Here is a 27,500-nt window from a genome sequence, read left to right as displayed (position 1 = left end):
GTACACACTACACACACAAACACACACACAAACACACATAAACACACAAACACACACACACGCAGGCACACAAACACACACACAAACACACACAAACACGAACACACACACAAAAACACATTCAAAACACACACGCACAAACACACACACGCACAAACACACACACACACATACATCGTGGGGTTCCTTGCTACACCACCTACACACACCCGGCCAACGCCAGGTACCCCCGCTAGTAATTCATAAATCTATCTCCACATTGCTTAACTTCGGTGATCTAACAGGAAAATCCATTATTCCAATGCTCAAATTACGCATTAAAACAAACATTTCCGGTGATCATAAAGCGACTTCCGGTTATCTTATGCTATTTAACCTTTCTATTGTCTGGTCACGGTTCCCGATGATCTACAAAGCATCATCCGTTGTAAGTACGCTTTTCCGGAAAACGAAAGCTTCCCTCATTTAAATAAATTTTGTCTGAAATTGAAATTCGCCTTTTCTCTTGAATTTCAACGCAATCACGTGACTGTACTTAAGATGATATCTCCAAAGACCTGCTCTTCAAAGAATTCATTTTTAGTGTCCACTTCTCTTGGTTGTGTGAAACCCGTCAATGTGTCTGAGAAATTATTGTCTATCAATTCTAAAGTAGAATGAAATTTCAGTATGACACTTGAAACTTGAACCTACAGGTTAGAACAATAACGCCAATATCTTCAGACAGACAGATCTGGTAGCACCAGCTGAATCAGGTAAAAAAAAAAATGAATGCTTACGTTCAATGCTAACAAGATAAAAGTCATTTACTTTATTCAATTATAAGAAACTATTATAATTGCCAGGACATCTACTACACTTTCGAAGAGTCAAATGTTCCAACTCTTTGGTCGCACATTCACAAGCAAGAGTAACAATCTACTGGGTGAAACGATAAAAATGTCGCTTTAAAGAAAACAACCGCTTTATTTTTAAACTTTTACTGAAAAAAAAATCAATTCAGATAATTTGATTATGCAGTAGAACTGAAATCTATTCAATGTAGCCGCCTTTAGCATCAATCCCTGCCTTGATAAGGGTCCGGAATTTCCACACGCGGGAGCACGGCGAATACTCGGCGGATGGCAGCTTGGGTGCTGTGGGAGGTCATGTTGGTGATGTTCTCAACATATGACTAAACGAAGTAGTCCAGCGGGTTTAAGTCGGGGGAGGAAAGGGGCAGTGCGAGAAGGGTACAAAATCGTAGCACTCTTCCTAAAGACAAGCCTGGGTCTCTTTGAATTTGTAGGCCGGCGTCGAGTTCTGCTGCCATACCCAGGTTCTGTCAGCGGCCACCTGATTGCACCAGGGGGTCACCTCACTTTTCAGAACATCGAGGTACACTTTGGTGTTGATTTTCAAGTCGACGTCGAAGATGTGAGATGGCATGATGTAGTTCTCACATGAAACAACACCAAAGACAATAACCGTGACGGAAACTTCATTGAGATGTGCCTGGATTTGCATTTTGTTACTCGTGGCAATTTAGCGATATATTTTAAGGGTGCTGGGAATGTTCCTGTTGTCTCATAACTTAGATCGGTATTGAGCATGTTGTACAGTGGCGCATCTCCAATCTCGTTCGTTGAACATCGTGTCACTTCAGACATGATAGAAGGTTCCTATCGCACTTGAGATTTGTACACACATGGCCAACTAGTAGATGGTCTGCAACAAAAAAGAAGAAAGCCGGTTTTCATCATACGGAAATGGAATCATGGCGTCTTTTCTAGGGCGACAATTTTATCGTTACACCCTCTACCTCGTTTGGAAAGAATTCAAATGTCGATTAAAAAAAAAAAGTATTTATTTGCTTCCTCACCAAAGCAAATTAGGCACAAGGCCGTTTTTAATGTGGGGTAAAAACCAGCTCCCCTAAAAGTAGGCAAAAAGGGGGCACTCTGTTTACCAAAAATAATAATTGTCCCAGTATAGAGGGTTTCCCCTCCATTGACTGGTACAAATTATCTTAAGTGCAGCATCTGCAGAACAGATGGTATTTATTTGCTCCCCCACCGAGCAAATTAGGCACAAGGCCGATTTTTAAAGTGAGGAGTGAAGGGGAAATGGGGACCAACTCCCCGGGGAGTAGGGGAGCTGGATAGTGACAATTGGTATGAAGAGTTGCCCCTACATTGACCAAGGTCTTATATGTGGGGTTTCCCCCACATATGGTCTTTGCTTGCAGTATCTGCAGAACAGATGGTATTTATTTGCTCCCCCACCGAGCAAATTAGGCACAAGGCCGATTTTTAATGTGAGGAGTGAAGGGAGGGGGAAGGGAAAAAGGGGACCAGCTCCCGAGAGGCGGGAAATTGGAGCTGGTTAATGGTCAGGCATGTGGGGCTGCCCCCACATCTGGTCCCTGCTAGTCATAGCCAGTCATAGCTTGCAGCATCTGAAGAACAGACACTACACTTTGATCCCGGCCCGAAGGCCAAGAACAACAGAAAAAAGGCAAGGTATTTATTTGATCCCCCACCGAGCAAATTAGGCACAAGGCCGATTTTTAATGTGAGGAGTGAAGGGGAAATGGGGACCAACTCCCCGGGGAGTAGGGCAGCTGGATAGTGACAATTGGTATGAAGGGTTTCCCCTACATTGACCAAGGTCTTATATGTGGGGTTGCCCCCACATATGGTCTTTGCTTGCAGTATCTGCCGGAACAGATACAGTATTTATTTGCTTCCCCACCGAGCAAATTAGGCACAAGGCTGATTTTTAATGTGGAGATGGAGGGAGGGGGAAGGGAAAGGGGGATCCTGCTCCCGAGAGGTGGGAAATGGGAGCTGGATAGTAACTGTGGTCGTAGGGTTATCCCTACCTTGACCAAGTTCAGATATGTGAGGTTACCCCCACATACGGTCCTTGCTAGTCATAGCTAGTCTTTGGTTGCAGCATTTGTTGGAACAGATACTACACTTTGAGATATTAAATCTTTTATTCATGTTAAAAAATACAGTCAAAATCAACGATGAATAAAAAACTTAGGCACATGGCCAACTCAAAAGGGGGTCGTTGGTCATCCTTGTCACTCCAGAACTAAACAAAGTCAAAAGTTTCTCCCAGCTAGTATCTTCTTTCACCATAATACCGCATTCACCCTTTCATCCTGGGGGACGTCCTACTTAACTCCCAATTTTTAAAACATTTTTTATTGACGTGTAAAAACAAAAAAGATAACAATAAAATGGTACAATAATTCATTTGTGTCGAGGGCGGGGGAAGAAAAAACAAAAAGTGATTAGTAGGACCCTCCCAACCCCGTCTAGTTGATAGCCTGCCCGTTCCACTAGGTTTGTAAAAGGAACCTCGCTTCTGTGGGTCAGTCTCTAGGTGGGGATGCCCTCTAGATGGGGGTGAATGGAGAAAAGAAATTTTTGTGGGTAAGGGATGGAGGTTAGTTTGTATTTCTTTTTCTCCAAGATGGGTAAAATTTAGAGGAAGGGGTGAAAACAAAAATTGCAGATAAGAGGGGATGGGGATCTTGGAGGCTTCCTAATCGGGGAGGGATGGAACACACACTCAGCTAGCTGAGAGACTACTTGTTTAATTTAACTTTACAGAACTGCGCGTTCCACACCTAGGCGGGGAACACGTATTCAAATTTGGCTCCTCTTCGTACACGCAGACTTGCCACATGTATCAATCTTCTGCCAAATGCCGCGCGATGCAGCCTTCTTCTATCACATCTGATCTTCACCCGTAGTTGGTGTTTAAAGAAAGCGATCAGATCTTGATCAGAAAAAGACAACACCCCCCGGCAACCTTGCAAACGCGACGTCCAAATCACCATTCTCGCCACGGCCAGGATCGTAACGTAGACCATTTGTCTTTCCCGGCCCCACGGCGGCCTCACGTTGTCCACAACATTGGATACAGTAATTGGGCGAGGATGCTCAGGATCGATGCGAGCCGTCATCCGCTAACATACGACCAGTACTGGCGGAGTTCGCGGCAATCGAAGAAAGCGTGATCCGTAGTTTCTACAGCCGTTTTCCCACAACGGGGACAATCAGGCGACTCCAAAAACCCAGAACTGCATTGTATGTTGTTGAGTGGAAGTGCATTTCGGGCCAATCGCCAGGTCAGAGAGAACTCCGAATTGTTCAGATGACTCGAACCTGGCGCCCAGCTCCACGCGGAGCGGATCTCACTCTGCTGCTACCCCAAAAGCGCGCATAGCAGGTCGTCGGCGGCCCCCTTCACTAGATCCCTGTGGAGTTCCCTACGGGAAGCAGTCACAAGGTCACTGGACCTTGGTAGTCGTTTTAGCGCGGCTCGGCACTCTTTCATGTAGGCAGATTCTCCCCGCGGCCTGCGACGGCTCTCGATGGAAGGGTCGAGAACGAGATCGGGGAAGGCGGCAGTAACCACGGGGTGCCACGGTTGGTCATCCTGCATATAGTGGCTCAGGAAGGCCAGCCTCTCAGCATCTCGATGACACTTCAAGTCCGGCATTCCCAAGCCTCCTTCACACGGACGTTGAATACAGACTTGTCTGCTCACCCAGTGTCTTCCTCTGTCCCAAAGGAGCGAGGACAAGAGTTCGACAAGAGCTTTTAGGTGTTGTGCAGGCAGGGGAAGTACGGCCAGTCGGTAAAGGATGAGAGGAAAGACGTAAGTGGCGCACGCCTCAGCTCTACCCTTTAAGGAAAGTTTCCTAGGAAGCCACGAATTGACTGCAGCCTCCACCTTTGACCGTACCTCCAACCAATTCTTGTCAAGCTGGAGACCCGGTCCGAACCACACGTCGAGGATCCGGACCGGGCCATCTGTCCAGCTGAAGGGCGCCCGGAGGTTTGCGTTGCGACTCCATGCGCCCAACCGCAGTCCTACCGACTTGTTGCGGTTTATCTTGGCCCCCGTGATTCTTTCGTACTGTGTGAGTGCCTCCGACACGACCTCAATGTCTCTGAAGCCCGACACGAAGACCGTGACATCATCGGCGAACGCGGATACCTTGGCAGCTGAGCCGCCAGGCAGAGCCATTCCGCGCAGGGCCGAATTTGCCTCCCCATGTCTCAGCTTGCGGAGAAGAGGCTCCAAAGCCAGGACATAAAGCAGGGGCGACAGCGGACAACCCTGACGAACCGACCGAGAGATAACAAAGGGTTTCGAGCGCTTTCCGTTGACTTGCACGACAGCCATGGGCTGTCGATACATTATGGAGATCCACTTGCAAAAGTCCGGTTTAAAACCGGCGGCCTCTAAGACAGATGCCAGGAAACGATGGTCGACTCTATCGAAAGCTTTGGACTGATCTAAGTTGATCAGCGCGGCTTCCGTGTCGTCATCTATTCCCCCCTCTAGGATCGTGCGGATCAGGTGCAAGTTGTTCTGAATCGATTTCCCCTTCACAGCGTAGTTCTGTTCCGGTTCAACCAACTCGTCGATAACAACCTGCAGCCGATTCGACAGGACCTTGGCCAAAATCTTCAACTCTGTGTTTAGCAGAGTTATGGGCCTGTAGTCATCTAACTCTTCCCCTCCATGCCCGTCACCTTTCTTCAGCAATGTGATCACTCCCTTGGTCACCTGCCCTGGGATGTATCCCTGAGCAAACCAATGGTTGAACATATCCGTCAGAAGAGGCAGAAACATGGGCGACGGCCTAAAGTACAGTTCGTATGGCAGACCATCAAGTCCTGGCGATCTGTCACAGCTGACCTGCGTCAACGCAGTAAAGACCTCCCGCTCCGTCACCTGGTCCTCGCAACTAGCCGCTCTAGCCGCCTCGAGGCGGGGAGAGTCGGCCAAATAGTTGCTAAACTCAAGGACCGGGAGATCGGGCTGCTGCGTAAAACGCTCCTCGAAATGTTCTCGAAACCCCTCGCAGATCTCCCGAGTCGATTCCAAGGTGCGTCCATCCGGATGTTTGACTTTCGCAATGTATTTGTCCGAGCCACGCCTAGAAACCTCACGGCGCACGTCTGCATCAGAATTGACTGCTTCGCTGCCTATCTTTCTAAGCCTAGCTCTAACTACTTGGCCTTTGTAACGCTCGCTAGTCTCGCGTAGAAGTTCCTGCTTAGCTAGTTCCTGAATAACCCTATCACCCTCCCCCGTAGCCTGGGCTAGTTTCTGCTCTAGCTGCTTCTTCGTCTTGGCCTTATCTAGTGCGAGGCGCTGGGCATATTTGACGGAAAAGCTTCTGATCTTGGCTTTGAGACCTAACCACCACTTACTCCCGGTAACCGCTCCCACTAGTGCCTTTTTAATCAATTCTCTTAACTGATCTTGGAAGTCTTGTATCTCCAGAAGGGAGGTGTTTAACTTCCAGTACCCCGCTAACTTAGGCCTATTTCCTAGCTTCAGCCAGGCCATAACTAATTTATGGTCCCTGGCCTTGCCAAGTGAACGTGGGACAGGATAGGAAGTCTACTTCGCCTTTCCTAACTAAAATCCTTTCCAAATAGGTATTTGGATAGGAGGAAACGCTACTGGTCCACGTACACATTTCCTGCCCTGGATGCTCGACCCGAAACCTGTCGACCCGTCCGCATCTAGCCATCAGATCAGCCAGGCTGGACTCGCACCTCTCCGACCCTCTAGCTCCACCTCCTACCTTATCTATGTCGGGGTCTAAGATGGCATATTTGATCCTGGCCCAAAGGCCAAGAACAACAGAAAAAAAGGCAAGCCTCTTTTCTATTTAAATGTCAATGAGACACCGTCTTTAAATATCTACAATCTCTCTGTATCAACGTTTGTCAAAATAAATAATATATGGCAACTTCTCCTTTCTAATAAACACTGGATAGCCGTATATCCAAACAGCATAATACGAATACGTGCGTAGCTCAGGAGTAGATTCTTTGACCTTTATTATTCTAGGGGTCCTATTCCAAAAGTAATACCTCCTATTTTTTATTCCGCCAGAATAGATCAGAAAGGATTTCGAATTACATTGTTATGATGACTTCATACCCTGCATTCATACTCTGAAAGCTTCATCTCTCTGTTGCAGATATTGACGGTGTGAGGCTCTAAGAAAGCAACTCCTGTCATGGGCGTGCGTCAGAAGCAGGAATGCGTCATTTGAATTTATCCATGCAAAAATAAATTGAACCCATCAACATTTACCGGCGTCTGTTGAACGTTTACAAAGCCGATGCAGTTGATATCAGCACAGTTAGGAGATGGGTTCGTTGATTTAAGAGTGGCAACAACGCTATGAGTGACAGATTAAAGGTATTATAACGAAACTTATTTGAAAATACATCATTTGAAATCAAAATTTAAAAATTCCGCAATAACTTTCTAGTCAGCCTAATAACATTTTACCCGAGAGCTCTTCATTCAAACTTCACAGACAACAAAAATTGGTACAAATACGTTGAAGACATTGCCAAGGTTGCTGCAACGAAGGTGGGCTCCCTCTACTGTGTTAGAAACTACTCACATCTTCTGTAATATAGCGTGTATGACGCGCGTGACGCGGCATAATGGCGTTGACACACCGGTTCTTGTCAGATCACCAAAGTTAAGCAAGGTCGACACTGGTTAGTACTAGATGAGTGACCATTTTGGAATTCTAGGCACTGTATGAGCTCTCTGCTTATCTCGGCATTTGTTTCTAGTCGTCCTGTACACACTTCACTCGCCACTGGTATTAAACAATGTCGATTAAGGAGAGATGTGGTTGGAGATTACACACCTCCTGTCACAATAATTTCACACGCAGGCACCCCTTCGTGGGTATCCATAATCTGTGAAAACTGAAGGAGACCCCCATGACACGCGTGTGAAAAAATCAGTAGCAGCCTATGATAGCTGACTAGCGAAAATATAAGCAGCAGCAGAAGCCATCTTAGCACATATGCAAATTAAGCATTGGCCGAGCAAACGAAGCGATCGGATGTGTTCGAAAAAGCGAAAAGGCAAGCAACGGCATAAGACGCGTGCTGGAAATGTTCGACGCGTGAGTGATATTTTGAAACACAGTGAAATACGTTGTTGGAAATTATTGGAATAAATACTTTTTGTATTTATCTAAAAAAAAAATGCTGAGTCGTATTTTTTACTGTCGTTCCTTGTTTATTTGTTCCGCTGACGCTACAGACAACGTGCAAGTCCGAGTAGTTGAAATGTAACGACACAGTTTGAGTGTAGTGGCCACGTTACACTGCCAATATCAAAACCACCATTCACGCATGCATGGAGTTTTGTTGACACATCTGGGCTGGTGCATCTACCACTAGTCTCTCCCTCTTAGACAGGGTCCAAAAAGAGTCTCAAATGTAATATGTCCCGCGCTGTAAACCAAGTTCTAGCTCGCCCCATCGCCGCAATGTTGCGTTCGAGGAAGACTTCCACTCTATAGTTTGCGGACGAAAGGGTACAAAGAGGAAGTAATTAATCCCGTTAAGACTGAAAATGTCAGTAGCTATGATTTGCCATGGTCGTATGGGGATCTCATGTGGCATTAGAGTTTCAGCCGTTTGGGACTTTTGGAGTTCTATACATATGATGCATTGCTGTATTATCACGTCGATATCATTATTGATGCCACTTCAGAAAACCCAGGTGTTGGCTCTTAGTTTACATTTGTCACTTCTTCAGTTCCCATAATGGAACTTTTCTAATATCTCCGGTTGCATTGATTTAGGGATCAATATCCTTTTATTTTTTAACAATGCACCATTCTCAATAGAGAGCTCGTCTTGATAAGGCCAGTATGGCTGAAGGTCTTTATATAGTTTTCTGCGAGATTCTGGCCAACCCTTAAGAAATAGCACCCTCAATTCGCACAAAATTGGATCGGCGTTCGTTGCTTGAAGGATCTGTGTTAATTTTCGATCGAGAATTGCACAAAGTCTACCTTGATGTCTGATGCCAACGTAATGGTATAATTCAATGCTACTACTAAGACTAAGCTTCTTTCCTTCAGCAATTACAAGAAATATTCTCAACCACTGATTGCCGTGACTAATAATACGTTACCTTAAAGCTCTTCCTTCAAACTACTCGGCTTAAACTTCACCGGCAAAATAAATTGGAACAAATACTTTGAAGACATTAACAAGTCTGCTACAAAGTAGGTGGGCTCTCTCTAACATGCTAGAAAATCACTCACACCTGAGAGTATCCTATGTAAGGCACTGTTTGTCCATGCACAGAGTATTGTTGCCACATCTGGGTTGGTAAATCTGTCACTAGTGTCTTGCTTTTAGACAAGGTTAAAAAAAAAAGAGTTTTCAACCGATTAGGTCTTACACTATCAACCAAACTCCAACTTCTGTCCCATCGCCGAAATTTTGCATCCCTGTGCCTATTTTACAAGTATTTTAATGGAATGTACTCTGACGAACTCATAGCACTTGTGCCCCCCTTAACTTAGCTAGTCTCGACTAACCCGACAGGCGGCAATGTCTCACTCCTTCATTGTTGAGGCCTGTAAAAATCAAAAAAGTTTTCTACTCTAATATTTTCTTCCCTCGAATATCTAGACATTGCAGGGAAATGCGTAGAGGATGTGCTAGGGGTGCCCAAGCACCTACCTCTTTTACTCCTGTTTTAAAAGTGCCCTTTTCAGAGGAATGTATTATAGGCTTGTCCCCAACCATTACAATATTTTTTCACTTGAGCATCTGCCCTAAAAAAAGTTCTCTGCGCGTCATTGAAGCAGTGGAATTCCCTCACTTTCATTGTGTGTTGATTCGTGTATACATATCAACAGTTTATAGACATCGTTGTTGGTTGGAGCACTAGCAAAAAATGCCTCAAATCTTTCTTCCATGCGTCTTGAAATCTAAGGTGCGTCTCTTCAAAAGTGAAAGCACTCAGACGGGATTTATATTTTGATATAATCATTTATTTCTTCCTGTTTTTTTTTTCAAAGTTGGAACGCTTTGTATAAGATTACATTTTTCCAAATTCGCCCCCTTGTGATTTACATGGGCGCCCTGTTCAAGAAGCCCGTCCGGCTCCTAACCCTTTGCGTATCGAATTGACCTCCCTCATAACTAGACTCTACGTCTTAAAAATCTATTTTTTCCATTTCGTCATCACTACACGTAGCCTAAAGGTATTTGCCGGGTTTTTTGTCACGTATCTTTGCTTATACAGGGTGTTCCAAAAGCCTTGGGCACATTTCAAGTTCTTGCATTTGCTTAACTATGAATGGTAATAAGATTAAAGTGGTGCCATTTTAAAGCTAAATGCGTTAAGTTTTTTTTGTAAGACTATTGATTTTTTTCATTCTTTACAGATTCAGTAATAGCGTTCATTCAATCAGAAAAGGCGTTTTGTGTGCTTAAATTTGCAAAAACTGAATCATCGACACTTGTGCAACGTGCATTTCGCAAAAAAAGATCTCACATCCTGCAAATGTACCTCCTATTCCAAGAGACATGGATGAGCTGAAGGCCCGAATAACAGAAGCTGTTGCAACCATTGACAACGCAATGCTGTGATGCGTTTGGTAAGAATTGGACTATCAGCTTGCTGTGTGTCGTTGGAGCAATAGTGCTTTCATTGAACATCTGTGAACATTCCATGAAGAACTTGAGATTACAAGTTTTCTGAATATACCAGATACGTTTTTATATCCTAAATAATTCTCAAGATATAATGTCAAAATGTGTCCAAGACTTTTGAAACACCCTGTATTATGGTTAGCTTAATTTCCATCTATCAAGTTAACATTCCTGAGAACTATAAAATATAAATATTTCAACTTAACATAACTTTTCACATTGATAACATATTTCTACCTAACAATTATACTTTTACCAATCACAATAATCGACTATTATATTTTCATTATAATAATCGCCCTTTTTAATACTTTCCAGCGTTTTCCAGTAGACGAAAAAAAGTAAGAACACCAGGCGGATCGAACCGGCTTTCTTTGAAGGTGTAAGTTTCATGGGAATATCAAATTCACAAATGGTTCCCAGTCGCTTGTACAGGGTGTCCAAAAAGTCACTGAGTGGTTTGGAACTTAAACAAATTCTTAATGTTTGATGATATCTTTCTGTAATTTAAGCACAGTCTGACCAAGACATTGGTAATTTTTTTTTAATGCAAAATTCAAACAATCTTTATTTATGCAAAAATATATCTTTTAAATGTTGTCCATTTTCAGCTTCGCATATTTGGGCTTTTTCTAAAAAACATTATTCATGACAGATTATAGAATCTCTGGATTGCAATTTAACTCCCTTTATTTTGTTCCTGGTGTTTTCTTTCAATTCTTGCAGGGTTTGAGGTGTAGTAGCAAAGACTTTTCAAATCGTCGCACAATACTTTGCTCTGTGTTGTGACTTGGGCTATTTTTTACAAAAAAAAATGCAATCGATAAACTCTTTGATTCAAAACAATTGATCCCAGATTTTGGTAAAACAATTTCACTACTTGCGTAAATTGTTCAATGCTATACTTACACATAATTAATTCTTTTTTTTACATGGGTATCACCACTTATCAAGGCCCGAAGGCCACTCAGGGATAAGGGTTATTGCGTGTACAGTAATCAATGAGATAGTATTGTAGTAATCATTAGTATTGGGGGTTAGGATAGGGTGTCTTACTTAAGGGGGTGGTTTGTCAGGAGTTTGTTTATGTTGGACTTGAAGACGTCCAAGTTGTAGTCAGATGGGAAACAACCAGACGGAACAGAGTTCCACGGCCATGCAGTTCTAAGAAAGAAACTTTGCTCATGGAATCTACGTTTGGATTTAGGCACAGATAAAGAGTCGGGAAAATTATTGACAGTAGTTTCAGCCAGACGGGTGTTTCTCGTGAAAATTGGCGAGGGGGTACGAGGAATTGGAGCTCAGTCGAGCACCTGCCATGGAAATAGCAATAAAACAAAGACAGGCTTGCAACGTCTCTTCTGTGGGAGAGAGATTGCAGGGAAGAGAAAAGGGCATCCCCATTAAACCACGAAGCCTATTTTGTAATCTGTCAAGGCAGGATAGGCTGTTTTTAGCAGCTCCTGCCCAGATGTGGCAGGAATACTCCATCCTTGGACGTACTTGGCTTTTATAAAGGTAAAGAATTGCATCAGTTGTGAGATATCTTCTGAAGCAGGAGAAGGATCCCACCATCTTTCCAGCGACCTTGGCAACAGACTTGATGTACGTGTTCCATTTTAGATCAGGAGTAAAGATCAAACCCAGAAGCTTGTCAAAACATGGAGCCTCCCCAAGACGAGAGCCATCCATTTAAATTGATGCCAGAATATAATTGATGCTAAAATATTATCTGTAAAATATGTTAAATGGAGGAAAAACTACTCATTAATGGTAAAATGACAAAAAATTTCAACCCTTCAGTGACTTTTTGGACAACGTCTATATTTCCGTTATATGTTCTCCTATATACAACACCTAAATAATCAATCATCTGATATTGATCAAGCTCCACGTTGCTTAACTTCGGTGATCTGACGAGTACAGTTGTGTCAGCGTGATTATGACATGTGAAAAAATGAAACCAAGGCCAATGTTTACAATGTTAGGGAATGGGATGTACTAAAATACATTACCTGTAACATATTTCCATCTGAGGACGCACTGGCGACAGGAGAGCTGGCCCGGAAGTCGTAGGGCCACATGCTGCAATCCGGATTTCCGGTCAGTTAGTATAAACATCCGCTGGCCGTTGATCCTCACCACGGGATTTTTGGAGAAACAATTCTCAGTAGCCTTCACATCGGGGTGGTCCACAGGGCAAATACTGAACTCAAAGTAGCCACCATGATTGACGGTCAGTTCCACCGTCACAAGAATGTCCTGACCCCGGATAAAATGGGACACTATTTGACCGGTGGCGTATTTTCCTCCGGCTTCGTTATCTCGCGAGCCATCGTACGGGTCCCCACACACACCGCATTTACCTTTGTTTTGGACCCACAACTTCTGTAAATAAAAAAATAAATACGTTATATATATATATATATATATATATATATATATATATATATATATATATATATGTGTGTGTGTGTGTGTGTGTGTGTGTCAGGTCATGTCATATGCTACTGGCACCATGTAACCTAGTACTACCTGCCTCATGGTCGAGTCACCGGCGACTAAACTGGTACCCCCACCAGACTTGTTTGGTGAGGAGGGTGGCTAGTCTCCCTGAAGGATTAAAAACAAGACCTTCCAAAGGGCGAATGAACCATTTTTCGGGGTCAACGGCCAACTAGAACCGTGTGTGTTTGTGTGTATGTCTGTGTGTGTTGGGGTAGAGAGGGCTCCCGTAAGCCGTGATGAAGGCAACCTTTCTAAGAGAAACAAATCTCTGATTTTAAAAAAAAACATAAAGCGGGAGACCAACATCCGAATTAAGCTGGTCTGCAGTTTAACTTGTTGCTGGCTATCTTGCTCTTGCTTGTTGATGGATATCAACATTTTGAACCGAGAGAGACTTAGCTGTCGTACAAAGCGAAGACTCTGTAACATCATCTGTGTATAGATACTCCCTCAGACATTTATCTATAAAAATGGTCCTGTGGCGATGGAAAAGTTGTGACGCGTGGAGGCTTGAAATGCTGGAAGCATGTATTAATTGATCTCAATCGCCGTCTTCAGTGTCATGCTTGCTTGAGCATGTGAATTCACCGGTAGGACTAAAAAAAAAAAATTAAGTGTCTGAGGGAGTGGCACTCGTCTTACAAGACGTTACAATCATCATATATATACATATATATATATATGTGTGTGTGTGTGTGTGTGTGCCCCCCCAGTGAGTAATTATAATATATATATATATATATATATATGTATATATATATATGTGACCCCCCCTAGTGAGTAATTATAATATATATATATATATATATATATATATATATATATATATACATATATATATATTATAATTACTCACTAGTAATTATAATATATATATATATGTATATATATATATATGTATATATATATCTATATTTTTATAAAGTAATAGGGCTCGTGTGTTTCTGTCTGTGTGTACAGCTCTCCATCATCAACGAAATATAAAGGAGGTAAGAGGGTAGATCTCTCCTGGTAGAGAAACATTAGAACCCATTTTAGGATGTTTCTGTTAAAGGAGACATAAGAATCAATGCCCAATTTCTTTATATACTAGTCTACAAACCACCCCCATATCGAATGACTTATGCTCATTTGCATATCACATTATATTAAATCTCTTTAACTAATTACCTCGACCTTATTACATATTGGAAATATTCTAATCATTTCAACTGTACTATTTACAAAATCTATTTAACATTTAATTATTTAATATATTTTCATTTAATTTTATATTCGATTTATTTCACTTTACGTATATTATCAAAACAATTCATTGGCGAGGAAAGCTTTATGTTTTGGGATTGTATTGAAAATGTAATGGAAATTTCAATTTCGTTCCGTTTTAATCTTTTATATTTTACTTGCCAATATTATTGAAAGAATACAATTCAACTATCGTAATTTTATATAAATAAACAAAAACAAATATTTTAAAATAAAACTTTATTAAAAAAGAAATAATTTCATTTTTAAATGAAAAAAATCAATTTAGTAAAATAATTGTATTAAACACCCCCAGCCTTGTCAGCAAACCTGTAAACCTATAAAAGTTAACATTTCGAATGTAAACAGTGATTTTTCGATTCTGTTAGCGCTTGCCGCAATTAAAGACAATTAAAACGGAACTAACTTTATTTCCATTCTATTTTTTAAACAACCCCCAAAACATAACGCTCTCTTCCAGTTATAGCCATTTTTTTTTTAATTAAATAAAACAAGTCAAAATAAACAGATAAGCGCATTTCCTTTTACATTTTTCTTACAACCATTGTCATTTAACCAACTGCAGGATACCGTTACTTTTGTGGGGTTGTTTTGAAAATGGCACGGAGATTATAATTTCGTTCCAATTTAATCTTTCTGGTCGAGCCTATTTCGAAAGCCTGTCTTATCATAGATTTGAACTACAAATAATTTATTACATTTTGATTATTACTATCTTAAGACTTAAAGCTTATATTTATTTCATTTTTCTATTTATATATTGAATTAGTTATTTCCAGTCTTATTTAAACTTAGTGCTTTCTTTAAACCGGATGAACCTTTTATAAAAATATGAGTTTAACGTAAAGAACACGAACAAGGTTTTATTCAACTGAATTTCTTCCAGTTTACTAACAAAATATATAAATTTAAAAGAGATATAAATAATAAAATAAAAAGGTTATGTAATTTAAAAGAAATACACGTACTCACAAAAGCAGAACTTTTTTTACACATTTTTTTCTTTAAAACCATAACAATGAGACTAACAATTACCTAGATCTTAGTAATTATTTGTTTTAATAGAACTGTTTTAATTGTACTGTTTACTTAGTTAACCTAAGTTGATATTACATTTATTTTACATTTACTTTTTTTTTTTAATTATTACTTTTAGACTGTGACGTTTACACCCGGAAATAATGAGTCACACGTAGGTCGCTTTTATTCATTCCTTTTGGTCAAGATCAAAGTGTAGTATCTGTTCTTCAGATGCTGCACTTCATTTTCTTGTTCTCTTTCGGTGGAGGAGAAATCCTTCACGACTGAGACAATTTTTATTTTTGTACCTTTTCTCCACGTTAAAAAACGACCCTGGTGTCTAACTCTGTCCCGTGGGGAGGCATAGTAAATAGGTACAATATAATTGTTTATAATTGTACTATTCAAAAATATTATTTATAGTTCGTCCATTTCAGTTAGTATACATTTCCTTTACGCTTAATTAATTTTCAATCATTAATATCGTTAAACAATTCCGTTTAAAACCGAAATTATGCCACCCAAACGAAGTAGAAACGAAAGTGAGGAAGAAAGAATGGAAAGATTGGAAGCTAATAGACTAAGAGTTGCTGCAATTCGCTCCAATGAAAACAATTCAGATAGAGAAAGACGTCTAGAACTTAACAGGATACGTCAAAGAGAAAGGAGAGCAAGACTGTCAGATTTGGAAAGAGAAACCCAACGTGAAGCTGACAGAACTATACATGCTGTAAGGCGGTTAAATTCATCACAAGATGAAATTCAAGAAAGGCAAAGATATGCACTGGAAAGAGAAGCAATATTACGATCGAATGAATTATATGAGGTAAGTAGACGTACACAAGGTCAGTTGAGAGTGGCTCAACGACATCAGAATGAATCGGAAACCCAACGAAGCTTTCGCCTATACCAAGGGCAACAACGAGAGGCTGCATGGAGAGAGAGTATGACTTTGCCCCAGCAATTGACAGAAAACGAGGCAGCTAGACAACGAATGACTGCTTTGAGACACCATGAAATAGAACACTGCAATAGAAAAGGATTGCTCTACAACAAAAATGACTCTCTCACTACAGCTGATATAGGAAAAATGGACAAAGTATGTCAACATTGCTCAGCTGTAAAATTTAAAGGAGAAACCCCTGGTTGTTGTTGTTCTTCTGGCAAAGTTGTGCTTGATAGCTTTCCACCACTGCCTCAGTTGCTTCAAGATTTGCTCTCCGGCAATGGTCCCATCTCTAAAGATTTTCTGCAAAATCTACGCAGTTATAACAATTGTTTTGCAATGACATCATTTGGTCACAAAATTGCGGCAGTACATGGGTGGAATCCTTCTTTTAGAATTCGAGGCCAGGTTTCCCACCAGATTGGGAGTCTTTTACCACCTGAAGATGAAACAGCAAAGTTTATTCAAGTCTACTTCTTGGATAGTCTGGAAGAGGAACTACATAATCGGGGACGTGACAGTAGACTCAATAGAGACATTCTCCAAAGTCTGACTGAATTTTTACATGAGAACAACAGCTTCATTTGTCAGCTGAAAACAACAAAGGAGAGGATTGAAGAAGAACACTTGGTAGAACATAAAGTTGTCATAAGGGAAGACCGAAGGCCGCAAGAAGAGCATCCACGGCGATTCAATGCTCCAACAACAACGTATGAGATTGGAATATTAATGGAGAATGAACCAACAGCTAACCGGGATATTGTCTTGCGTTTTAGAAATGATACATTAAAATGGATCTCCGAACTACATCCCCTCTACGATACTTTAATGTACCCGTTAATGTACCCCTATGGTTCTCCATCTTACAACATCTACATGAAGGCATCCAATGGGCGAAAAGTTACCCAACAGCAATTTTATTCGTACCATTTAATGACTCGGCCTGGAAACTATTTTCTCTGGTACCGAAGGCTATTTCAACAATGGCTGGTGGATGTGTACTGCAAGATTGAAACAGAACGTTTACAGTTCCTGAGGCGTGAGCAACAGACCCTGAGAGCTGACAATTATAGCAACTTGAGAGATTCAATTCTTAGGGAGGATGGGAATCCAGAACAGTTTGGTCAACGAGTTGTTCTTCCGGCAACTTATACAGGAGGCCCTCGATACATGTTTGAGCGTCAAAGTGATGCCATGGCATATGTTCGGCGAATGGGCCGAGCCGACCTCTTCATCACGTTCACAACAAATCCAAAGTGGACAGAAATTACAGAAAATTGTCTTCAAGGGCAAGACCCTCAGGATCGTCCAGATATTGTTGCCAGGGTTTTCAGGCAGAAGCTAAAAAAGTTACTTGAATTTATTAAAAAGGGAGGATTTGACAGGTTGAGGGCTTTCCTGTACAGTATTGAATATCAAAAAAGAGGACTGCCGCATGCACACATCCTCACCTGGCAGGCCCCAGAGGACAAACTTCTACCAGAAAAAATGGATCTCTGCATATCTGCAGAGATCCCTGACAAAGAGGAAGATCCTGATCTTCATGCTAAAGTGATGGCACATATGGTGCATGGACCTTGTGGACCATTTAATCCAAATTGTCCATGTACGATTGACAACAAATGTTCCAAAAAATACCCAAAAGAATTTCTTCAGTGTACCGAGCAAGGCCAAGACTCTTACCCCAAGTACAGGCGAAGAAAACCAGAAGATGGAGGCCAGACTGGTACAATAAGGATGAAGAGAAATGGTCGGTGTGTTAATCAAGAAATAACAAACCAGTGGATTGTTCCGTACAACAAGGTCCTCCTTCAGCAGTTCAACGCTCACATTAACGTAGAAATTTGCAGCTCGATCCAAAGCATCAAATATGTCCTCAAATACGTGAATAAAGGATGTGATCAAGCAGTGTTTGAACTACAAAGAACTGATGGAGCAGCTAACCAACAAGGCCAAGTACAAAGTCACATTGTGGATGAGATCCAGCAGTTCCAGAATGCAAGGTATGTCGGCAGTTCAGAGGCGGCCTGGAGGATATTGGAACATCCCATCCATGAACATTTCCCCCCAATTGTACAACTTTTTGTTCATCTTGAAAATGGGCAGCATGTCATGTTCTCAGCTGATACTGCTCTGGAACGAGCCCAAGGTCCACCGCCTGCCACAACTTTGACAGCATTTTTTCAACTCTGCCATGAGGATAACTTTGCAAGGGGTCTCAAATACGTAGAAGTCCCTGAGTTTTACACTTGGAACAAATCGACAAAGAAATGGATGAGAAGAATGCGTGGGGTACAAGTTGAAGGTACTGAAAATGATGATGTATGGAAGGCACCATGCATTGGGAGAATCTACACGATTAGTCCAAAAGCAGGGGAGTATTATTTCTTACGCCTGTTGCTCAATGAGGTTGCTGGTCCAACTTCATTTCAAAATTTGCGAGCATACAATGGTCAGGTGTTTGAAACATACAGAGCAGCGTGCCTTGCTCGAGGCCTTCTAGAAAATGACCATCACTTGCATCAAGCAGTAGGAGAGGCAAGTGCCACTCAATCACCTTCAAATTTGCGAAGCCTATTTGTGATAATTTTAACAGCCTGTGAGCCAAGAAATCCTCTTGAGATCTGGATGGCTTTTCGTGATGTAATATCTGAAGACATTCTTCACAGATACAGGCAAGAAGTTAACAATCCAGAAGCAGATTTTAATGAGGACATCTACAATAAAACTCTTTGTCTAATTGAAGAAAAAGTTCTCCTTATGTGCGGTCAACCATTGGCAAGCTATGGATTACCTGCACCAACGCAAGGGAGAGATGAAAGACTCGCGAGAGAGTATCAACGTGAAGTTACTTATAATCTTGAAGAACTTTCCCTACAAGCAAAAAATATGCAAGAAAAACTGACCGATTCTCAAAGAGAAGTTTACAATTCATTCATGGCAATGTTGGAAGCACAAGGTGAAATGAACAAAAACATGATGTTTCTTGATGCTCCAGGTGGTACGGGCAAGACTTTTGTAATCAATTTGATCCTTGCAAAGATTAGATCCATGAGAAAGATTGTGCTTGCAACAGCATCCAGTGGCATTGCTGCTACTCTACTACAAGGTGGCCGCACTCTTCACAGCACTTTTAAAGTACCCTTGGATACTCATCGAATGGATCAGCCAGTTTGCAAAATTACTGGTAACTCAGCCTTGGCAAATGTAATTAGAGACACCTCTGCAATCATTGTAGACGAAGCCCCAATGACGCACAAGAGTGCTTATGAAGCAATTGACCGAACACTGCAAGACATCACAGGAAACAAGAATCCCATGTGTGGCATTCCAACCTTATTTTGCGGTGATTTCCGTCAAATCCTCCCAGTGGTTAAAAATGGCACAAGGGCTAACATTGTCAATGCAAGTTTGAAACAATCCTATCTCTGGAGGCACGTTATAGTGAAGAGACTGACTACTAATATGAGAGCCTATATCTCTGATAACACAGCTACAGCAGACTTCTCAAAATTGCTTCTCCAAATCGGTAATGGTCAGTTTCCTATCACTTCTTCACCTGACACAATTAAGATTCCAACTGCGCTTGGTAAATGTGTCGGTAATCAGAAGCAACTGAAAGACAAAGTGTACCCAGACCTGCAAAACAATGGAAAATCACCGGATTGGCTTGCTGAGAGGGCTATTATTTCGCCATTAAACAGCAATGTGAATCATTTGAACAATTCAATAATGAATGAATTTCCAGGAGACACAAAGCAATACAAGTCAGTTGATTCGGCTACTAATGAATATGAAGCTGTTCACTACCCTGTGGAGTTTTTAAACTCTTTGGAGATATCTGGAATGCCTCCACACATTTTAAATCTCAAAATTGGATCGCCAATCATGATTCTTCGATCCTTGGAACCGCCAAAAACAACAAACGGAACCAGATGTGTTATCACCAGATTGCACACCAATGTACTTGAGGCCACCATTTCCTGTGGTCCCTACAAAGGCGAAACCGTTCTACTGCCAAGGATCCCCTTAGTTCCATCGGACTCAGAACTTCCATTTAAATTCCGGAGACTCCAATTTCCTGTGAAGGTGTGTTTTGCAATGAGCATAAACAAAAGTCAAGGTCAGACATTTAACACCATTGGCGTAGACTTAACATCAGACTGCTTCAGTCACGGTATGTTCTACGTCTCCATCAGCCGGACAGGAAGTTCAGAAAAACTCTACATTCTGGCTCCAAATCAAAGCAGCAGAAATGTAGTTTACCCTGAGGCTCTTCAGTGAAAAGTTCGAGAAATGGATATGAGGAAAAACTGACATGATCTGATTGTGGTAAGTTTTTAGTATTGAATGTGCAAGATAAAATTTAAGCAAGAGTTGAAAATTACTTCAATGAAAAATTTACTATGTAACATCAAGTAACCTTCCTTTTTGATGAAAATGTTTTGTGAAGTTCCTGATTGAATTTCAGTCACTACAAGAGGTAGTTAAAATGTTAATCACCTTATGCAATCGTTGCTCTTACAACATCAACTTACTGGAAAGGTGCCCACAGATTTTGGTACCCGAGTGCGCAACAAAGCTCCGTGCGAAGCACGGGTATCTTTGCTAGTATATATTATAATTACTCACTGCGGGGGGGGTACAATCACTTGTCATCTCTTTTTTAAAAGATGCAATCGCCTGATTGTTGAAGACAAGATGTAAGCAAGCAGGCAAGGTCCACATCATTTTAACATTACATAGTAGTTAATTCCGATTGTCTACTCTATATTTTTTCTAGCAAACTATCAGAACCGTCCATCTTTTCCCAGTCGTAATATACACTTAAACATAATATTTAAATTCATGCAGATTCTATATATATATTATAGTGTCAAATCTTTTTCGATTATTATATGTTGTCTTGTACACAATATATACTAGCAGTTTCGAAAGTAAAAAAAATATGACTTGACTGCAATTAGCTAGAATTATTAACAATGGTCTGCAAATTTTCTTATTACAAGATTCAAGCTAGCAAGCATGCAATGACGCCCGGCCAGTCCACAGAGCTTTATAATTATGAAAATACTGGCATTGCCCGGGCGTAAGATACGCTTTAATATGATAATATGATTTCAGGAAGATAACGTATATATTGTTATAGAGATATCGATTATTATATTGGACCTTATATTTGGGTGCCATCATTCCTTAGCCTCTGGTCCACACAAATATATATATATATAATATATATATATATATATATATATATATATATATATATATATATATATATATATATATATATAGTAATTTATAAAATATATATGGCGATTAAGCTACACTGAATATTCTGCGTTTCATCCAACTATAGGATTCGTCAGGCTTATGCGCGAATTCTGTCGTTGCTTCTTGTTTTTATACATGTTGAGGATTACTAGTTGGCCAATCAGCTTTCTAGTATCCACCGCGCCCCTTCCTACCAGCCAATGGGCATGCATTTTATCAAACAAAGGATCTGTTTTAGAGCTAGGTTAGTGGTTTTAGGTGGCCGTTCTACTTCTTTTTTTTTTTTTCTTTTTTTTAAAAACATGTATAAAAACAGAATATTCAGTGTAGCTTAATCGCCATATATATTTTATAAATTACTAACTAGCTCTACCTACGTATTGAGCACTTTTGAAGTAAATACTTAAAGTTTACGCATAAATCTATACTTTCGTATAGTAAATTTATGTGAATAAATGAAATAGTTATATATATATATATATATATATATATATATATATATAATATGAAGCTGAACGTGTGTGTGTTTGTGTGTGTGGTCACGAATAGGCTCCTATATGGTTGACTATTATAGAAAACTGATCACATATAATGATAGAAGATGTATCGAGACACAGCAATGGGTATGTTTGATCTGGCAGAACGGTGGTTCATTAAAATTGTGGAGTCTGCGTTCGCGCCTGGTCCACAAAGTAGGGAAATAAAAATATTAAAATTAAAAAAAAAACGTTTACAAGTGTTTTTGATATAGATGCACATGAGAATACTTTGATAAGTATGTTTTAACTTAAATAGGGATGGTATAATAAAATTGCGGGGTCTGCGTTCGCGCCTGGCTTCCATAAGATGGAAATAGCCACAAACTTTAATAAAGACTTTTCATATCTATCTGCGTAAGTATACTTTGATAATTATGTTTCAGTTTGAAGAAATATGGTATAATAAAATTATGGGGTGTTCGTTCGCGCCTGACCTCCATAGAATGGAAATATGTCACAAAGTTTAACAAGGTTTTTTAATATAGATTCACAGAATATTGTGATAAGTGTTTCAGTGTGAACAGGTATAGTATAATAAATTATGGGGTTTATCTATTTTATTTTTACTTTCATCATATTTTACTTTGGTTTTGATACCCCCAAATTCGAAGCTATCTCTTTACAACCCTTCCTTTTCATAACCTATCATACTTTCATAAATCAGAATCCATTTTCTCTAGGCTGTTTTTGAACGACGAGCACTTTTGCTAGTATATATATATATATATATATATATATATATATATATATTATTATTATTATTATTATTATTATTACATTTACACCACAAACAAGGCACGTTGCCACTTTGATGTAGGGGCTACTATCAGGACATAAGCTACATAGGTACTATGTAGGGAGTTGGGCAGTAAGATGTCTGTTCACGTCACACTTGAACTTCTCCATGTCAGTACAGTATGGGAAGCAGGGACCCGGAAGAGAATTCCAAAGTTTAGCGGTTCTGGGAAAGAAACTACTGGAGTAGAAGGATCTCTTACATCTAGTGATCTCCACTGTGAAGGGGAGGGATTTAGCTCCTTGTCGGGTTTGTCGGGGGTATTTACGTTGAGGGGATACAAGTTCTTGCAGTTCGTCAGAACATACACCGTTAAAGTACTTGTAGAACAGGCAGAGGGATGCAACATTTCGTCGATGGGACAGAGGCTGAAGCTCAGATGACAATTCAGGACCTGTGTGTGTGTGTGTGTGTGTGTGTGTGTGTGTGTGTGTGTGTGTGTGTGTGTGTGTGTGTGTGTGTGTGTGTGTGTGTGTGTGTGTGTGTGAAGCATAATCTGAATGTCCACAGTAAGTCAGTGCCGGTTGGTGTCCCTCAATCTCAGCTGAAGTCTGACCTCGGCAGTAGACTGTGTAAGAGCAGGGCTGGTCTGAAGAGGCACCTTCGTTCCCACAGAAGATAGAAAATACATAATATTACTCTTATGTGTTAGCATTTTTACCGACTCAGTGATACATAGATTACATCTATCTCTTTTATTAGCGTGTATTTAGTAGTTTTAACTAATTTCTTTTCTTTCTATCTTCCTTTACATAGGATGCCAGTGATATTGTACGCAAGCTGTTATTAATAAAAGACCAATATATTGAAACTGTGTAATTATATAACTGTGCGTTCCTTGTGACGTGGTATCTTGAAAGAAAAATGTTGATATTTCTAGTATTGTGCTTTTGAGCTATCTAAACGAGAAGTTTGTGTTATTTATATCGTATTTGCTATCCCGAGTAGTTCAATTGCATATAAACACACACACACGCACACAAACACACATACACACACACACACACAAGCACGCACGCATCACGCAGCGGCAGCGGCAGCGGCAGCAGCCGTATAGCGCAATTTTGAGAGGCCTTGACTGTCATTTAGGCGGTCGGGTTTCGATCCTGGCTTGAGGCAGTTGCCTGTCTAGACGCACTGATGAACTGTAGAACAGCGAAACAGTACTGTATGTGGATGACTACACACACACACATACATACATACATATATATATATATATATATATATATATACTTGAACAAACCAATAATAAACGAAAACTTGAAATATTAGAAGAATTACTAATAAAATCTAAAAAAAACAACTATTAATAAAATAAACTTTAGCAATAGTAATAACTAGGGCTGTGACAAGAGAATATTCTTTTCATTATTTTGACTCTCGAGTATATATCCGACACAGACACTTCATCAATCGATAACCACATCACTTTATCTAAAAACATATAAGATGTTAACTGATATATACTCGAGTCAAAATAATGAAAAGAAAATTCACTTATCCTAGCCCTAGTAATAACATCCTGAAGTGTTTGTAGAGTTGTTTATTTTAATAACTTTGCAAACATTTCAGTATGCTATTAATTTTAAACAATGAAAAAAAAAAGAATAAAATAATTAACCAATGAGAAAAATAAAAAAAAATATATAACTTGTTCAAAACCAGTTAGATTAATTTATCTCTGGCGATGAATCCTTAAGGATTTGAAAGTACTTGGACTTATGATAAATATGATGATTACATCAGCCAGTTCCCGCCAGAAGTGGAGACTGTTATTTGGAAGTTGGAAAGGATTTAAAATAGAATTAATGGACAAAAAAACGTCTATTTTATTTAATGAAATATACCATATATATATATATATATATATATATATATATATATATATATATATATATATACCTAACGAAGGTTGAAGGTTACATCGGCCGACACGTTGTGAGAATAACACTAAAGATGAGAACAGTAGTTTAATACAAATAATACAGAATTCCGAATCATATTAAACAAACAATTAAGTTAGTTTTGTTTGTTTTTTGTTTTTGTTTTTGGTTTTTGGTTTTTGTTTTGTTTTGTTTTTTGTTTTTGTTGTTGTTGTTTGTTTTTTTTTTCGTTACGACTTTTAAAAAAATCCGTTTCTCTTTCCACATTTGGTCCTTTTTAAAAAAAATCTTCTTACTTTTTTATTTTATGGATTTATATGAGTGGCTGGTTAAGTTTTTTAATATGCCATTCAACGAAACACGTGTAGGACGTGTACGATGTATCATATAGCAAATAGAATGAATGTGATTTAAATATACTTGTGGTATTTGAATTGTTTACAAATTATATATATATATATATATATATATATATATATATATATATATATATAGTAATTTATAAAATATATATGGCGATTAAGCTACACTGAATATTCCGCGTTTCATCCACTCTACGATTCTTCAGGCTTATGAATGGATGAAACGCGGAATATTCAGTGTACCTTAATCGCTATATATATTTTATAAATTACTAACTAGCTCTACCTATGTATTGAGCACTTTCGAAGTAAATACTTAAAGTTTACGCATAAATTTATACTTTCGTATATTAATTTTATGTGAGTAAATGAAGTAGTTATATATATATATATATATATATATATATATATATATATATATATATATATATATATATATACATATTAAGAACTTGCTTCACGCCAGTCATTGCATATTTTCTCTCCTCAAAATTTGAAAATAGTCTTGAACCTTTTTTTAATTTTTGTATTTTAAGTTGTCTTGCCTGATCAGATCAAATATGATCGAAACGGTCTGCACATCGTAGCAAGATATGACTGTATTTACATAAAGAAAATAAAACAAAAACAAAATATATATATATATAAAGAGAGAGAGAGAGAGAGAGAGAGAGAGAGAGAGAGAGAGAGACTGAGAGGGGGGGGTAAGAATAGCTCCGTAAACTTATAATGGCATCCTTCAGTCTTTACAGACTATGCATACCCACTGTAAGTGACAAGATTTGCGCAATCTCAAACCAGACCCCTCTGAGTCGACATTGTTGAATACCAGTGGCAAATGAAGATTCACTGCGACTTGAAACAAATGCCGAGATAAGCGGAAAGCACATATAGCGCCTAGTATTCCCAAATGGTCGCCCATCTGGTACTAGCCAGGCTCGACGTTGCTTAACTTCGGTGATCTGACGAGAACCAGTGAGTCAACGTGATTATGCCGTACCTATTAAGACTTATAATAGAATTGTTCGAATAATTTACTGTGTAAAATTCAATTCTAAGTGACACTCTTCGGGAGGTTGAAGGTTCAATCTTCAGTGCGGGCAACACTCATAATACAAGTACGAATTACTTAGTACTTCTATCCATCTGTGGCTGTCGGGACGAGAGCATGCTACACCCGTTGAATCAGTATAGTTCGACAGAAAGAGTCCAAAGTTCGACAAGATATACCTAACGAAGGTCGGGGATTACATCGACCGACACGTTGTGATAATGACACTAAAGATGAGAACAGTAGTTCGTTTAATACAAATAATACAAACTATGAATTTTATCTAAAGAATTCAGAAACATTGTATCGTGTTTGGGTCGTCATTTAAATCGGGCAACACCGGATCACCTTGATTAATGATAAAGATTGAGTGAGTAAAAACGACTTACCTCATAACCGCCGCAGTTGAGTCCATTGTCGTTGTAGTTGACTGGCGTCTGGAAGCCGAGTCTCCACATTGTCGACCGTGAAGCCGGGTCAAGGAGAAGCCCGTGACCTCGAACGAGAGCCACCTCCGCAAGAAACAGCACCGGGGCCAACAGCCAATACATTGGGTGACGTTTTCTTACTTGAAAGACAAGTGCAGAAAGAACGACGAAGTTGTTCGTTCTTTATAGGCGGGATGATTTCAATTGATTCGAAAGGGTGACGAACGATTCTTTTTTTTTTTTTTTTTTTCAAACGATAAAAAAAGAAACCGGAAAAAAAAGGGCGAGGCGTTTTTATTGGTCAAAAAGAGGCACTCAACGAAATGACGGAATCGGACGGGACGTTTTGTTTTGTTTTGTTTTTGTTTTGTTGTTTTTGTTTTATTATGTACGTTGTGTTTTATTTTTGTTTTATATGTATTATTGAAAGGATTTATTATTTTTGTGTTTTATGTCTAGCTGGGTTATTCGGCGTTGCCCAGAAATAAATAACAAAATTTTGAAAAGTGATTGTAGCAACTTTCAATTAAGTCTCTCTCTCTCTCTCTCTCTCTCTCTCTCTCTCTCTCTCTCTCTCTCTCTCTCATATATATATATATATATATATATATATATATATATATATAAATATATATATATACTAGCATTTCGGCCCGGCGTTGCCCGGGTGTTTGGAGGTGTATGCTGAGCAAAAAAAAAAAAAAACGATCAATTTTTTTAGCTTTGACCCCTATTATGACCACTTAACATTTATTGTTTTCGGCTATAATCAAGTTATTAAGTTAGATCCATGTTCAAGGTACCTATATCGAAAATTTCAAGTGTCTAAACCCAAAATTGTCGGAGGAGTTAGGTAGAGTTCTCAAAGGTCAAATCGTTGAACTTTGACCCCTTAACAGCCAAA

The 27,500-nt window shown here is 39.6% G+C and overlaps 1 protein-coding gene across 1 annotated transcript in view; it reads right to left on the bottom strand.

The window, feature by feature from the left end:
* Window positions 1–26,793, bottom strand: part of LOC145267037 (uncharacterized) — a 30,057-nt gene extending 3,264 nt beyond the window's left edge. Inside the window, exons 1-2 of the mRNA XM_080122979.1 lie at window positions 26,558–26,793; window positions 12,536–12,908 (exon numbers count right to left, since the gene is read on the bottom strand). Of these exons, the coding sequence (XP_079979105.1) occupies window positions 12,536–12,908; window positions 26,558–26,719 (535 nt within the window). The 5' untranslated portion in view covers window positions 26,720–26,793. The remainder of the gene's footprint in view (window positions 1–12,535; window positions 12,909–26,557) is intronic.
* Between the last annotated feature and the right edge of the window lie 707 nt (window positions 26,794–27,500).

Source organism: Euprymna scolopes, chromosome 42, assembly GCF_053919585.1.
Source record: "Euprymna scolopes isolate OS-2025 chromosome 42, ASM5391958v1, whole genome shotgun sequence".
Lineage (NCBI taxonomy): Eukaryota > Metazoa > Mollusca > Cephalopoda > Sepiida > Sepiolidae > Euprymna > Euprymna scolopes.
The sequence above is the reverse complement of the archived record's forward strand: the minus strand, read 5'-3'. Positions and strand labels throughout refer to the sequence as shown.